The sequence below is a fragment of the Lepisosteus oculatus genome, chromosome 1, assembly GCF_040954835.1.
Source record: "Lepisosteus oculatus isolate fLepOcu1 chromosome 1, fLepOcu1.hap2, whole genome shotgun sequence".
In the NCBI taxonomy this organism is placed as follows: domain Eukaryota; kingdom Metazoa; phylum Chordata; class Actinopteri; order Semionotiformes; family Lepisosteidae; genus Lepisosteus; species Lepisosteus oculatus.
The window spans coordinates 52,850,044-52,867,386 of record NC_090696.1 but is presented as its reverse complement, the minus strand read 5'-3'; the positions used below and the strand labels follow the sequence as shown (position 1 = coordinate 52,867,386).

At 39.7% G+C, this 17,343-nt stretch overlaps 1 protein-coding gene across 6 annotated transcripts in view; it reads right to left on the bottom strand.

The window, feature by feature from the left end:
- slc30a9 (solute carrier family 30 member 9) overlaps nt 1–17,343 on the bottom strand; it is a 115,740-nt gene that overhangs the window by 88,864 nt on the left and 9,533 nt on the right. For 4 of the 6 annotated variants that reach the window (XM_015345315.2, XM_015345313.2, XM_015345314.2 and 1 more), the window contains one exon: nt 8,249–8,422. The exons of 1 other annotated variant lie outside the window; for it this stretch is intronic. In XM_015345315.2, the coding sequence (XP_015200801.1) occupies nt 8,249–8,422 (174 nt within the window). Of the gene's footprint in view, nt 1–8,248; nt 8,423–11,116; nt 11,174–17,343 lie in introns of all 6 variants that reach the window. One more of the 6 variants, XM_015345316.2, reaches the window with a different exon arrangement.

The following is a 17,343-nucleotide window of genomic DNA, read 5'->3' as shown; positions in this document are numbered from 1 at the left end:
GATAAAATGGAATCGAGTCCGTAACATCTAGGAACTAAGCTCATCTAATGAGACGGAGGCTGTCTGTTACAACATCTTTAAATTACAGCATTGCCTAGACACATAAATATACATACACATCTACACAGAAAAATGTGTAAAAGAATTCAAGAATTCAATTCAAGAATTCAAGAAAAGAAGCAAGTCACACTATTAATAAATCCCCATCAGGTAGAACAAACTCGCATCCGAATCTACAAGATGACGAGATAAATGGGTAAATTAAACTTGCTATGAAAAAAAATATTTCACAAGGAAGCCAGATTCAGTTTACATATAAGAACACAATGTTGGGCACTGCTTCCTTTTATTATCTGTAAATAAGTAAGCCATCTCATCTGTCATCTGTAAGTAAATCTGGAGATATGTTGTGGTTTCCAACAAGGATATCACATAGGACGCATGGAAATGTCATTTTTTAATCATGTTGTGATTGATGTTGGCTACTTCTGACAAAAACAGAAAAGTAAATAATACATTATGGAGGGCAAATATGACTAAAGTGAAATGATACTAAAGCATTTTGAAATGTAGTTCCTTTTACCCCAGATTTCAGCACTTTGCCAATGTGCCCATTATTCCAAAAATAAATGTGAAGCTGAAGCTGACAGGTAGAGAGCCAGCTGCAGGACTTCAATTTTTGACAACTGGCAGAGATAGCGGAGGTGGAAGGTAATCAGAGATCGCCAGAGACAGCCGAGGGAAAGCGGAGATGGGAAAGGATTCAAGCTGTCTGGAATGTGAGTGGTGCTGGACTGGCTTTGGTATTCCCAGGAGATGTCAGGGTTCAGGTGGTCGGGTTCCAGATCAGTAGCTTCAGGGTTTGTCTTTCTAGATTCGGGTTAATGCATTTCACAGGACAATCCTGGACTTGCACTACTTCGAAGTAGCTTAAATGTCAGAGCACTGTTCCAGAGGCTGTTTATGATTTTATAGAGGGATGTTTAATGGGGAGATTGATTGGATGATTGATGGGATGACTGAGAAAATGAAGGACAAATGCATAAACATCCCAAGCACATTCTAAGATGTCTGGGACGTATGTGATCACTCGTAAGTTACTGTGTCCGAGGGCAACTAAGGACTGCAAACTCCTGCATTCCTGGGTGCGACAGAAGTGTAATCTACCCCTCCAGAGGCAGTCAGTAAAACCAACTATTGTACATCACTGGTCCTAAGGTACTTCAATTTAATTCAAGCTTTATTGTCCCACTGAAGAAATTTGTTTTACAGCACACTCCCAACATAACAAAATAATGACGGAAAACATTTTACCAAAAAAGAAGTAAGTGAAACAGTGTAACAGTAAGATAAGGGATAAGATAGTTACAATACATTATCTGAAAGAGATATTGCAGTGGAGATGAAAGATTTCCAGTGTCTTTTAGTATTACACCTGGGGATACAGAGGTGTTTCCCAGATAGGAGAAGTTTGAACTTGCCGTGAAGGAGTTGAGAGACAATCCATAATACACTTTGCTTTCTTTGCTACTGTTTGTAAAGGATATTTCAATTTGATTTTCCCCAATTAATTTGCTACTTATTTTGACTAGTTTTTCTAGCCTGTTACAATCAATGGTACTGATGTTACCAAACCAGCAAGTGAGACAGAATGTTAATACACTTAGAATCAAAAACTTGTAGAAAAGTGATAGAACGGTTCTTGAAATAGCTTAGTTTCCTTAGAAAAAAGAGCCTACATTGTCCTTTTGTATAAATGGTGTCACAGCATTTGTCCCAACTCAAGTTTTTGTCTATGACTAGCCCCAAGTACTTGCAGTCATCACAATTTCTTCAATCTGACCATTAATTACAGTAGGTTAAAAAGGGTGTTGCATGTTTCCTAAATTCAAAGACCAGCTCCTTTGTTTTTAAAACTACAAAGACAACTCATCCAACCATTTAGTATAGTCATTTAGAATGGGTGAATGATGGATTTTTAGGTCTCTTAATAAGATGACCAGGGCGGTGCCACCAGCAAACTTAATGAGCTGTCTTTTACAATTGTTAGTATACAAAACGTACAGTAAGAGGGACAAAACACAGCCTTGTGGTGATCCAGTAGAAGCTTATAGAATGTCCTAATTGTTAAAAAGTTTAGGACCCATCAGGTTATCAAGTTACTATTTAGCTTGATATTCTCCAAGAGTTTCTGTGAAAGCAATACGGTTTGCATTGTATTAAAAGCAGAGGAAAAGTCAACAAATAATATCCATACAAATAACTCTGCATGACCCAGATGCTGATTGACCAGATTTAATAATGTGAGTATTGCACGTCTACCCCTCTCCTTTCTCTGCATGTAAACTGCAAGGGAGCAATAAGGTCCTGTGTGTGTTTTCTGATTCTCTACAGGCTTGTCACTGGGAGAGATATAAGAGCAGCTGGCCTGTAGCTGTTAAGCTCAGTTGACCTGGCAGTTTTGGAACAGGGATAATGGACTGAGAAGAGATGATTGCAAACTGCAAATAGATCAGATCAGCTGATCTGGAAAAGATTGTAGAAATCTTCTATACACATTATCTGGAGCTGCGCCTTTTCTCAAATTAAATTTCTAAAACTACTTAAGCACCTCTGCTGGATAAAATTTTGATAGACTCAAAAGACACTGGAAGGTCAGCACTATTAGTTGGGGTGTTACTGAGTTTCAGTTCAAAATGGGTGTAAAACACATTTAAATCATTTACCAGCTGTAGTCCAACCATGCTATTTAACACAGGAACAGTACTACCCTAACGCTTGTGGGCGATACTGGTCATGGATTTAATACCCTGCCATGCCAAGCTGAAATTTTCCATAGCCATAGTATTTTCTATGTTTTTCCTGTATTGTTCCTTTCCTAAGTTCCATATCTACTTGAGAAAAAGCAAGTTAGTTTTACTAAATCATCTTTGAACTCATAACTTTCCATTTGGGAAGATGTTGTCTTGATTTTGGAGGAAAAGGAATGAGAAGAACAAAATTTCAAATTCCTACTGTAAACAAATGGATTTAGTACTCTTCTAAAGACAGATAGGCCAAACAGAAAAGGGAGGTATAACAGCAATGAAGGGTGTAAACCCTATCAATATTTACCCAAAGGCCCCATATGAACAGTGCCTTTAGAAAGCCTACTCACCCTTTCCAATGTAACACATAATAACCTTAACTCAAAACATTAAATCATATGTGATTTTACCTTTATTTACACATTGTAATACTCAACCTTCAGGTGAAAAACAAATGGTCAAACATTCTGAAAAGTGAAATTGAAAACATATTGCAATTGCATATTGCTTAAAGCAGGTAAGCTACATTATTTTTGAAGAACCTTATTTACCGTTGGCAAAAGAGCTGACACGTATTATGTGTAGAGAAAAAGCTGCTAAACAGCTCGACCTGCTGCACCCCTCCCCCTGAAAGACACAGTCATTCACAGAATTATTGAAATGAAGGATTATATCAAAAGTACACTGATAGAGCGCGTTAAGATGAGCAGATGTTTTTCACTGCAATTAGATGAGTCTGTAGTCGATTTGGCCAATTTGCTCGTTTACGTTAGATACAAGTTTGAGGGCATGTCCCATGAAGACTTTCTGTTCTGTAAACCGCTACCAACAGGAACTACAGGAAAGCACATATTTCAGCTTCTGAATGAATTTATCGAAGAGAATGGCCTCAACTGGATAAAATGCGTCTGAGTTTGTACAGACGGTGCTAGAGCAATGACAAGCCGACATAACGGTGTAGTTGCACGAATTAGAAAGGTTGCTCCAGAAATTAATGTACGCATTACAACATCCACCGCGAGACCTTTGCCATCAAGAGAATGCCTGACGATTTAATATCTGTTAGACTCGGTTGTGGATTGTATCAAGGCTCGAAAAATTAATTCACATCTGCTTTGCTCAACTAAGCAGGCTCACCCCTCTCACTGAAATGGTGCTTTTGTATTAGTTGTTGTTAATGTTTTTTTTCTGTAAAACACTTTGAGAAGCCACCTTTAAAGGCGCTATATCAAATAAAGTTTATTATTATAATATTTATTATATGTATGTGTGAGTGTGTGTGCACACGCGCTCATGTTGGTCATTGAGAATTTCTGGGGTTCCTATGAGATCATGACTTGTAGGTGGTACTTGGATGCTTTGGCTGGATTAGGGGTGGTACTTGGATGCTTTGGTTGGATTAGGGGTGGTACTTGGTCCAAAAAGTTTGAGAACCACTGCTCTATAACAATAATAAAAAACATTATTTTACATATCACTTTTATGTGATATCACCTTAAGGACAGCACATACAAGAGTTAACTGCACAATGGGCCGCGCAAAGAAATTTGTTTGTATGGGTATTTACTTTGTAATCTGTGGTTTACATCTACTTTATTGCTTTGAGATGCCACTCTTAAAGGTGATATGTAAAATGAAGCTTTTTATTATTGTTATAGAGAAACATGATCAGATTTTCCCTGGTTCTGAAAAAAGATTATTAAAATCTGTAATCTTTCCACTTGTATGTCATTTGAAAATACAAGACGTTTCTGCTTTGTATAAGGATGGTATCAAAAAGTAATCTAAGAGGTAAGAAAGCTGTGCTCCTCAAAGCGCTTTACAGGATAAAAACAATAACAACAATAGTGTTAGGCTGGGCAAATGATTTTTTTATAGAAAAACAAAATGAGATATAATGATGTGTTCCGGCTAAGACATGAACGAGTACAACCCCCCTCTCTGTGGCAGTGCTGGCTGTGACGAATTAAACCAGTTTCACAGGTATTTTCAAAGTAGAAGGGGGCAAGATTTCCAGCGAAAGACACCTCCCCCCATCCAAAAGTACAGTACTTACTAGTTAAGAAAGCTAGGCTCCTCAATGAAATCGCTTTAACATGCTAATGCGTTGGTGTAACAGTCCGGGCGTGGCAAGCTTCTAATGTCAACTCGACAACGGCGAAAGGAACCCTTCATTCATTGGAAGACAATGAACATATTCTAGCCCTAAATGAATTAATAGCAAACATGGTTTACATAAAAGACATTTTTCCAAGAAAGTTTAGCCTTTGTCACTAATGAAACCACTAAATAAAGACATAAATATAGAAATCTTAAGATTTTTAAAATACATGTCTTCGCTAAAATTTATTTAAAAATAAAAACGATTACAAACCCCAGCGGAGAGAGAGAACAGGGGAAGGATGTTGGTTTTGCATAAGGGGCGGGGCTATGGAAATGAGGTATATTTGGGAATGTGGAGTTACATGTTCTGGCTGTTTGTGAATAATCGTTGTTGAGTATAGAGTGTTGAGGTATTGATTTTGTGTAATGCCTTATGTTGAAAATTGAGCTGGATTTTGTTTATGATAAAGAGGATAAACTGCGATGGGAGGAGGGTTTGGTTTAGCATAAGAGGCAGGAGTATGATAATTTGAGGAATTTGATAGAGTTTTTGGTTTGTATTACGAATAATTCGTACAAGATATTGAGATTTGTTGTTGTTTTGTTGAGATTTAACTCCACAAGTCTGAGTTCTTGTGTCCATCCTATCCAAGCCCGAAAGTATTACAATATGTATCTTTATAGGTGGTGTACAGCTTTTTAGTATAGATTACACTTTTCTAAAATGTATTTAAAAAATAAAAACGATTACAATCTAATCTTTCCACATTTGATCCCAAGAAAATAAATCTAAACGGGGAGAAAGCTAGGCTGAAAGTTTATTAAGATACTTAGAAGATAAAGATATTAATTTATGTTGCATTTGTCTGATTGTGAATAAAAACACATATTTAAACACGCATTTGCGATTTAAATCAAAACGTGATTTAATATATCACTTATCAATGATTATTATTATTTAATATACCAACTTTTTTATGACTAATGATTAACATGCTGTAATACACAGTTTAAATTTAAAAGCTCAAATGCTGTACATGAGAGGCTCCTCCTGGCGGTTTTACAAGGTGATGCCGGATACTTTCCGGCATGACGTCAAATGACGCGATTAACCCCGTGATACTGCGACACGCCCACTGGGGTAAACCGCGAAATACCCCACCCATTTTGAATGGCTACATCTGTATATGTGTACACAGTTATTACTCTGTGGAAGCACCTTTTGCTTGAATTACTGTCATAATTCTGTCAGGACCAACGTAGCATACCTAGATTTGACAAAGTGTGTTCAAATTGCAAGGAGATTCTAAATAGACTGCAACCTTCAAATCATTCCAGATTTTCAGTTGAATGGAGGTCAGGGCTCTGATTGCTACTTAAGAACATTTATCTTTTTGTCAAGAGCTTGGGATATTACTGTGACATGTACACACTGACAATTCTTTGACATAAAGGCCTGCAAATCCTTCAAAGCTGCTGGATTCTTTGTAGCCTCTGATCTGATCAGTCTACTCTTTGCTCAATCTTCCATTTTGGAGGAGTGACTTTTTTATATGCATATCCTTCTCTGTGCCTTTCATAGCTTTATCCCAGAGGTATGATAGCTCCTTGTTGCCAATAGTTGACTATTTACTTTGAGAAGCACAACCCAGCAGAGCAGACCTCAAGGAGCATCTGATTTTATTCTGAAACCCTCAGAATCACTATAGCTGGATACAATCTATAAATAAAAGAAAAATACATTCTAATTTAATGTGTCTTGGTTTCAGTCTGTTAGGCCAATAAAATGTGTTACTTTGGAATATAGTCGACTCATGGCGAACCTTTGGATAGTTCCCCCTGTAATTACCCATAAAGTTTTCAGGGCAAGATACGGAAGTAGATTGCCAGGCCTTTCTTCTGCACAGATAGTGTTGTTGCTGTTGTCATGGAAACGAGATCCTCCTCTGCCAACACTGCTCTATACTGCTGCTGTCCAGTATGGGTTATTAGAGAACCTTGTGCCTTGTGGGACACAAACCCACTACCCTGAAATTATTAGTCTCATGCTCTACCAACAGAGCTAGTCGGGGCTTACTATGGAACATAGTTTCCAATAATCTGATAACCCTTAAATAAGCTTCCCAGAAGTATTAACTAATATCTGGAAAACCAAAGTTCAATGTCAGAAGTCTTTAACTTTTATAGCAATAATATAACTAAGAAGCAAGGAAACATTGTTAATTGCTCGACTGTGTAAGAAGAAGAAGGGCATGGCAGTACCAGTTTTCTTTTACACTCGCTCCCTGAAAGAGCCACTGGACTCATTTTGTGGTGCGTATGGCTGTGAAGTCCTTACAGAGAAGTCAGACTGGCCATAAATACAGGATGGCCCACAGCTGCACTAACTGATGCACTAAGCTATCAATTTGTTACAGCTGTGGCTTCCTAGATAGACAATGGCTGGCAGCCCGTTATAGGCATATTATTCACCTCTCCCAGGCAATTGTAATTCCCTGGTTAAGGTTTAGGCAGTTGACTTTTTAGAGATTATTAATATGTGAGGGAACAGAGAATTTGTTTCAGGTAGGAAAATGTAAATTAAGAAGGGGGATTATGATTCTTTACTTATATCTCAACCCATCTGTTCCTGAACACTTCCTGAATTTTATACTAATCCTGCTCTGCCATTATGCTCCTAACACACTTCTCAGTAATGTTTCTGCTACCTCCTTTGGCTCTGGTACCACATTACTTAAGAGTATTCTAACCCTTTTTGACTGGCCTTCATGTTAATGTTATCTACCTGCAGCAATACTACATTTGCATTTTGTCCTGCGCAAGACTCTGAATAAGTTCACATTTTCTGCTATGAATCCAGGCTAGTCTATGGCTATGGCAGCTAGCGACTTTTTTAACCTAACATCGGTATCTTCTGGAGGTTATAACAGCTGAGTTAATGACATGTGTATGATATCACACAAATGAAACAAAAGGAAAACTTATCAAGTTTAAACTACCAAATTGCATAGTCACTATGGAGATCAAAAACATACTTGCCCCCAAACCCATCGATATGAGATATCAGAATAGCAAAAAGGTATAGATCCATCCTAAACCTTAATGACTGCCACAGTCCTAGAAGTGACACATCATCATCTAATGATACTGTATATGGCCAGAGAAATAGTCTGCCCTTCATGATTTATTCATGAATAAATCTGTGAGGTATATTTATGTTTCTGGGGTCTTCAGACAATGTTCAATCTTAATTTTGAAGCATCTGGAATAAAGCAGTTAAAAGTAATTCACAGAATTTTACTTTGGATTTAAACTAGACAATAAAAAAAAGAAGTTACCTGTTGGCTCGTTTGCAGGCTGTGCAGCCAGTTTGTCTGGCCCAGACAGAAAAGATCCATCCTTCGGTGTGCCAGACGTGGAAAAAAAATGTACTTGTTTTTTTGCTAATATAGATTCCCAGCTGTCAGGAAAACTAAACCAGAGGCTTCTGACATTTTTACTGTTTCGCCACCCTGTGCCAGAATAAAAAAAAAACAGAATTAATATTTACTATGTATTAATATATTTTAATACCTTCTTTTCCATGTTGCTTTACAATTTAATGGGGTTTGTTTCATAAACATTAATCCTCCCCATTAGCAAAATATTTACATGCACCTTTAAATTGCTGGCATTGTACTGGTTTAAATTTCTCATTTCTCATTAGGTTTTTCGTTTACCATTTCGGACTCAATTTCTAGTGCATTAATACCATTTTGAACTCCCTTTGACCTGAATATATATTACATTTGACTACAGATTCGGAACTGGAAGTCTTTTTATCAGTAAATAAGTGTGGGATCCTGCAGTTACTATTGTTTCTTTTATTATTATTTTAATAATTATTATATTTATTTATTATCTGTTATTATTATTATTAAAGATATTGTGGTCTTTTGGGTCCTGTATTCAGTTCTAGCCTGGGTGTGTGATATTTGCAAGGTCTCCAGTGTTAACAGGGATTTCAACAGGTGCACCAAAGAGAGTGGCTAGATTAAACTCTAGCCATTCAGCCCATCTTATTTCTTTTGTAGTTTATTAGCTAAATTAATTTAATCCAGCCATTTTTTAAAAGAACCTTTAGTTCTGACCTGAACCAGTCTAAGAAGCGGGTTCCGATGACCTATAATTTTGCAAATTGTAAATAAGTACTTATTTTCTGTCCTAAATGAATCCCTTTATAGTTTCAAATTGTGAAATATTGAAAGGGGTGAAACAAGCGCCTTTAGTAACAGTTGTTTGTACCCCATAATATCTTACATACTTAAATCAAATCTCTTGTCAATCACATTTCCTCTACATTGAAGAGACAAGTTCCTTAAGAATATTATTTTTTTCTTTGTCTGAAACTACAATATCATTTTTGTAGTATGGTGAAAAAATAAAACAGTATTCTAAATGGGGGTGTGATGAAGGGCTGCTTTACATATTTGTACTCTGATGACATGAGCTCATAGCGATGCGACAGGCTGATCACCAGTTACAAGAAGCATGTGGTTACACTACTACAACTAAAGGTGGCTACAACTACTACAACCAGATTTTTGCCTGGCCTATATTTTAATTATAACCACACCTGAATTTGGTACCAGGTGGTTTAGTCATATAAATTTTACAAATGCACTGTAAGCTTCAGGACGAAATCTATACATTTTTACCAATTAATTATTACCAATTTCAGTGTGAACTGAAGGAACCTATACCTTTACCTACATTCGCAGCTGGTCATCTCTCCAAGTTCTCCTGAGTGGAGGCATAACTCATGTATCCTATGCATGATCCTATGCACAAAACGGAACAGCTAATTTCTTAGCTAATTAGAGGTCTTGGTAAATTGCTCAAAGGTTACCTAACTGCCTAACTTTCTGACCTTGTTTACACATTATATTATAACAACCTGTTACTGTCCAATCATAATGTATGTTTTTATTTAGAAACTTTTGCTCATCTTTGTAACAGTGTGGATTTTCCAGATTGCCTTTTCATGGGATGGAGGGGTAGGGAGCTGGTCCATATTCACTCAAATTAGGTTGTTCACTCCTTCCACTGTGTCACACAACCCTCCCCCCAGCTTAGAGTGGTCCACCTTACGCAGTCAGGTTGTGTCTCCTAGACAGGGCATCAGCATTCCCATGAGCGGCTCCAGCTCAATGTTTCACCTCAAACTGGTACAGCTGAAGGGCAAGGAACCACTGTGTCACTCTGGCATTTTTTTCTTTGTTTGCCTTCATCCAGGTGAGTGGAGCTTCAGTCACTAGAGAGAATTCCCTGCCCAGCAGATAATACCGTCATGATTCGACTGCCCACTTCAGGCCCAGACACTTCTTTTCAACCACGGCATATTTCTGTTCTCTCAAAAGCAATTTCCTTCTTAGGAACATAAGAGGATGTTCTACTGTTCTACTATGTTCTACTCTTCTACTCCAGCAGCCACATCACCCTGCAACTCACAACTGGCAACCCACTGAAGCTAAGCAGGTGTGAGCCTAGTCAGGACCTGGATGGGAGACCTCCTGGGGAAAAAACTAAGGTTGCTGCTGGAAGAGCTGTTAGTGGGGCCAGCAGGGGGCGCTCACCCTGTGGCCCATGTGGGTCCTAATGCCCCAGTATAGTGACGGGGACACTATACTGTAAACAGGCGCCGTCCTTCGGATGAGACGTAAAACCGAGGTCCTGACTCTCTGTGGTCATTAATAATCCCAGGGCGCTTCTCGAAAAGAGTAGGGGTGTAACCCCGGCGTCCTGGCCAAATTTCCCATTGGCCCTTACCAATCATGGCCTCCTAATAATCCCCCTCTATGAATTGGCTACATTACTCTGCTCTCCTCCCCACTGATAGCTGATGTGTGGTGAGCATTCTGGCGCACTATGGCTGCCGTCGCATCATCCAGCTGGATGCTGCACATTGGTGGTGGTGGAGGGGAGTCCCCATTACCTGTAAAGCGCTTTGAGTGGAGTGTCCAGAAAAGCGCTATATAAGTATAAGCAATTATTATTATAATTAATTACTCAATTCCTGAGACAGGACGGCACCTATCACCTTCTCCAATGCATCGGTCTGTGGAAGGAATCGTTTTCCAAAATCCCACACTTTGAAGACGGGCTTCCGATATAGGGCATCTTTCAGGTTGGCAAAGGCCTAAAGCAGATTCCAGGGTCCAACATACCGTCTAAGGAGCTGAAGTATGCGTCAGGTCTGGGAGGGGGGCAGCCCATTCAGCAAGCTGGGGAATACAGTGCCGGTAATAATTAAACAGTCCCAGAAATGACTTCACCTCCAGCTTCTTTTTGGTGACTGGCCAGTCTCCAATTGTTTTGACTTTGTTGAGTTGAGGCCATATTTGACCCTCACCCACTGCATAACCCAAGTATTATATCGATACAAACCCGAATCAACTCCATGTTGGGCTGATATGCAGCCCTGCCTCATTTAAAGAAGAGAAGATGGCCTAACAATGTTCAAGATGTGAAAGCCCAGTCTTCACTAAACATAAACAGGTCGTCCAGGTAGGCAGCTGCATACTAAAGGCGGGGCCTCAATAGTCGATCCATCAGACACTGAAAGGCGGCCAGAACCCCATGCAGACTGAAAAGAAGCACCTTGTATTGAGATAGACCTGAAGGTTTGAAAAGACAGTTTTGCCTTGGAGAGATATCTGTCAGTACCCCTTTTTGAGATCTAGTGTTATTTACTTAGCCTTCCAAAATTTCTCTAGGAGCTCATCAATCCGGGGCATAGGATATGCATCAACTAGAGACACTTAATTTAACTTCCTGAAATCGTTGCAAAAAACACCAGGATCCGTCAGGGTTGAGAGTCAGAATCACGGAGCTGGACAAGGGGCTAGTGCTTTCTTCAATCACATCCAGCCCCAGCATCTTCTGAACCTCCTTACGGATTTCCTCGTATTTTGCTTCGGGGATGTTATAGGGCGGAACCCTCACAACAACCCCAGGTGGCATACCGATGTGATGACGGACGAGATTTGTTCACTGCAGCAGGATGGAGAAGAGGTGTTGGTTCCGACACAATAGAGCAGTTGCTTCCCCTGTTTGGCTTGGGGAGAGGTGTGGAGAAAGAGTCACGGCGCTACCTGCTGAAGAGCTATAGGCACAAGACAGTAAGGAAGGAACACCCTCGTCAGTGTTATATTCACGTCATGGTTTTAAGAGGTTATATGATATAGGCTCACCTTCTTTTTATGGTCAGAGTGATACATTTTATGTTACAGGATTTATCCATTTGTGAACTTCATAGGGGCCCTGCCATCTGGCATAAAGCTCACACTCTGGAGCATGCAGTAGTAGCATTACACAGTCCGCTGGTTGAAAGGTGCAAAGTTGAGCGATGCGATTATAACGTTTTTGTTATCTGTCCTGTGGCTCACTGAGACGATGGTCCACTAGCGGTTTTAACTGGGACAACCTCTCCTGGAATTTATTTACATAATCCAGGATGTTATTGGAAGCCAGCTGTTGAGTCTCCCTGGATTTTCAGGCATGTCGAGGATTCCTGGGGCTGTCTTCCATAAAGCAACTCAAACAGGGAGAATCCCATTGAGGCCTGGGGCAATTCCCAGATGGCAAACATTAACACGGGTAGGAGCAGATCCCAGTCCTTTTTTCCCTAGTTTGAGATACTTTCTTTAACATCTGTTTTAGAGTCTTATTAAACCTATCCAAGAAGTCATCGGTCTGGAGGCGATAGAGCGACGTCCTCAAAACATTTTATTCTCAAAAGTTCTGCGACCTCCTGCATCAGCAGAGACATAAATGGTGTTCTCTAGTCGGTTAGGATTTCTTTAGGAAGTGTGACTCTAGTGAACAAATTTGCCATTTCCCTATTTTTGCTGACAGCCCTTCGAAGGGGTATAGCCTTTGGATACCGGAAGGCATAGCCAACAATGACTAATATGTATTTGTGCCCCGGGTTGTTTTAGGTAGGGGACCTAAGAGATCCATGACAATACGGACGAAAGGCTCTTCAATAATGGGAAGGCAGTACAACAGTGTCCTGACCAGGTCTAGTGCAAGTGTTCACATTACTCCTATCCTGGAGTCCTTGCACTGGCTTCCGGTCAAATTCCGCATAGACTTTAAAATCCTCATGCTCACCTATAAGGCTTTACATGGCTTGGCACCTCAATACCTGTCTGAACTTTTATCGCCCTACTCCCCACCTCGCAACCTCCGCTCTTCAAATTCTGCCCTCCTTACTGTCCCCCAAGCCCGTCTACATTGTATGGGTGACAGGGCCTTCTCCTGCTATGCCCCCAAGCTCTGGAACTCTTTGCCCAAGGATATCAGAGAGTCACCTTCTCTAAACTCCTTCAAATCCAGACTCAAAACCTTCTTCTTCAGAAAAGCCTTTACTTAACTGCCTTTACTTAAGCATTCTTCACCCCTCTGCTCTTCTTAGTACCACCTTACACGGTCTCCTCTATTGTTATTGTTGTATTGCTGTAATTATAATGTCCTATCTTGTGAAATCTTCTTATTTATTGTTGTAGTCTTCTTATTTATTGTTATTGTCATCCTGTAAAGCGCTTTGAGAACTCACCTTATATAAAAATATATAAAATAAAGTTTATTATTATTATTATTATAACAGTGCATGTTAGTGGAGCTTTGGCGAATTAAGCTGACAGTCAGGGCAATTTGTGCAACATTGCCCGACGTCAGCGCATATGCCCGGCCAAAAGAACCTTTTTCAGATGCGTTCGCACATCTTGTCTGCCCCGAGATGTCCTCCCAGCAGAACCGAATGAGCCAGTCGAAGTATGAACTGTCGGTGATTCATTTGGACTAGAAGCCTATCCCAGTTCCGCCCATTACATTGGTATAGGAGGTCATTCTTGATGATGAAGGAATCTAAGTGCTTCTGGTGGCTTTCAACAGGTTTCTCTTTTCCACCGTGTTTAGACAGTGTGCAAATGACCTCCGTTTTTACCCTTTTCCCCTCAGCGGCCTCTCATTTTTTTAAACACATGCTTTCACGGAGCTGTGGCAAGGCAAAAAGTTCTTTAAATCGGGGAACGTTCTTCGTGAGAATATGTGGATGCAGCATATGTTTCCGTAGGCAGACTTTCAAGCATGCTTTGGTGTAACTTCTGCTCCGCATGGATACAGCCAATGGTGAATGTGTCGGTGTTCCTCAACCTGGTTAGACGGAATTACCTCTGGGGACATGAGACCCAGTGAACTCTCAGAGTCCACTAGGACTTGCAGTGAGCGCGCATTCAGGAGTATCGTTTCTAACAGAGGTGCACGGTCAACTACAAGACAGCCTCCGAGTTGTTCTGTCAGGAAGGTATGGACGATGTTAACAGTCCATCCGCATGTCTTTGGAGAGGCATTGTTCTTCCCCGCTTCCCTCCATTGCACAACTTGAACAACTTGGCAGGCACTGTGCCTCCCTGGAGCTACGTCGCGGAAAGAGAGATGGCCATCCTGGGCTTTCATTTCCGCCTTACTGCCTTCCTGATGGGTTCCCCGACAGATAGCAGAGGCCACCTCTTTTTCTTTGGCGATGTTCACCACAGCAAGATGTCTCTCTAAAGTCGACCACAGTCTCTGGGTCGCTTTGGGCACTGTTTGCTGTATTGCAGGGGACAGATAAGTGGTGGTGGAGGGGAGACCCTATTACCTGTAAAAGCGCTTTGAGTGGAGTGTCCAGAAAAGTGCTATATAACTGTAAGCAATTATTATTATTATAGATGTCTAAAGTACACACAGATGCAGCCATTCAAAATGCGCGGGCAATACCGCATTATTTTGCGGTGCGCTTTACGTGGTCTACAGTGAGTTACCGTAAATTCGCCTATAATACCGCAATTAAAATAATAGTATCCGGAATTTCTGCAAGGTGGAGCTAATAAAGCTCAACCTCTCATGTTTGAGCTGTCACCATCAAAGTCTTTAACGAAGATATTACTAATAGTATTAATAATGAATGACCTTGGACAAGCTGTAAGTGTAAACTCAAAATATTGCCCTGGTCCACATTCTTTTTTTCATTGACCGTCTTTGTAAAAGTAACACCACAGCACTTCGCAATCACGCATTTGTTTCCAATCATGCAAAGTACAGTAATTTTTGAGAATCGATTCACCATGCCTTTCACATGCTCATAAAATAGATTGATGTAGGAACATAAACATATTACCTTATGCAAACTGTACTGTATACAGTATGTATATGTATATTTAATGTCTTAACTGTGCCAGTTGTAGTATTGAATATTCATAAGGAATTTTACCACTGAAGGGAAATCTTAGTACCTGAGCATAAAAAGAATAGGAGCATACTGTAACGCGTGTGAAGGCCAAAACGATATTAATTTTGGAACTTAAACATACAGTATATGGCTGTCTCAGTACTTTAAAGAAAACATACACAACAGTATTCCAGTATTAAAGTAATTAATAATGATATAATTATATTTATTTACCGCAAGACAAGAATAGTACACGCTGTACATTGTACTGCAACGGACATAAAAACTCCCTTGCTTTTAACAGAGCGTTTCATAATTTCTAACTACGAAAATTATTTAAACTGCGACACTTATCATTCAACCAGAGCTCGAAATATCAGAAGGATCCCCAAGAGCACAGCAAAGACTGTATTAAAAGAATCGCGTATCTAAAGAAATTAATAAGATATAATTATATTCGTGTACTGCGACAGGGCTGTGTAGGGCTGTTTCACCTCTCTCTTCATGTGACTCTATTCAAAAGCCATTTAGCAAAGAGGGGATGAGAAGAGTGACAAACTAGTATACTTTAGATTTTTTTTTCTGAACCGGGGAAAATCTGATCACGTTTCTCTATAACAATAATAAAAAACATTGCCACACCCGGACTGTTAAACCAATGCATTAGCAAAGCCCATTGAGGAGCAGGGCAGAATAATTATTTTGTCCCTTGATTTACCGATCTGCATTAATTACAGAAATCGAGTTCCTGCTCTTTGCAGACGACCTGGTCCTGCTGTCGCCCACAGAACAGAGGCTGCGGCAGAACCTGGCACTGCTGGAGCAGCACTGTCAGACCTGGGCGCTGACAGTCAATCTGGACAAGACCAGATTTATGGTTTTCCAAAAGAATATTAAAGTATTGGCTTTAGTATTAGCCATACAGAATATTAAAGTGCCCCTTTCCATTCAGCGGATGTATGAGCCGCTGTGTCCTATCTTCTGACAGTTGCTGTTGTGAATGTCTGTAGAGTGTATCTTATTTTTATATTATATTCCCTATTAATCAAACTCTAAGAGCACTCTGTCAAAGTGCAATGAAATACAATATTGTTGTTGTTGCTGTTATTGTTGTTTTTATCCTGTAAAGCGTTTTGAGAAGCCACCTTTAAAGGCGATATATAAAAGCGCCGATTCTTATGGAATGTGTTCCGCCGGGGAACAAGTATAACCTTGTTCATGCACAAACAGTAACATGTTACATTATTAATTTGGGTGTCTCCTCTTGCCAGAAAGCTCTAAATTGCATTTTGAGTGCGATTTTTGACTTTTTTTAAATTGCAACCCGTAAATAAAGCTGATACCGTTTAGACTTATATTAGGATTTAGACTTATATTAGGATTATATACTTTGTGAAAAGTGATAGTTTTTTAACCTTTTCTGTGAATTCACTTGTTATCTAACAAATGCATACTTTTAGAATTTGATTAACAGGGAATATAATATGGAATTGCGTATCTAAACAAATTAATAATGATATAATTATATTCATGTACTGTTTGGCGGAATAAACTGAAGAGGTTAGTTAATGCGACACGGAATTACTTTCCACCCCCTCTACATTCTCAAGGTAGAACAGACTAACCTTCTAATGAAAGACGGTCCACCCCCCACGGACAGGAAAAGTGCCCACACTACTTAAACTTAATATGGTCAGTAAGAGTAAAAAGTAACATGGTCAGAAGGAGCACATACAAACATTTCCGAAATAACCACATGTAAGACTCTGATGCTTAAAATGTTTAGGGAGAAAGCGGAATACCGGTGTGTATTTTTTCTTTGAACTACCAATACCAGCCATATACAGTCTGTAACGTAGGGATTTCTATATGTCTTTACTTAGTGGTTACATTAGTGACAAAGGCTAAACTTTTAGCTTCAGTAACGCGTACATATCTCCCCTTTTTATAAAACGACATGGCTGAAAACTGTTCCAGAGCCACTGTTGTTTCATCAGTGAAAAGTACATCATGAAATGCCTCTCCCTGTTCAATCCACTGGAAAAAAAGAAAAGGAGCATAAAGCGTCTGATGGTCATAAACGATATTCATTTAGCAACAGCATCAGAGATATGTTTTTAACTTCACTGCCTTGGAGAGAATACCATAGTGTGTTTTTTTTTTTACTCCCTGGCGGAA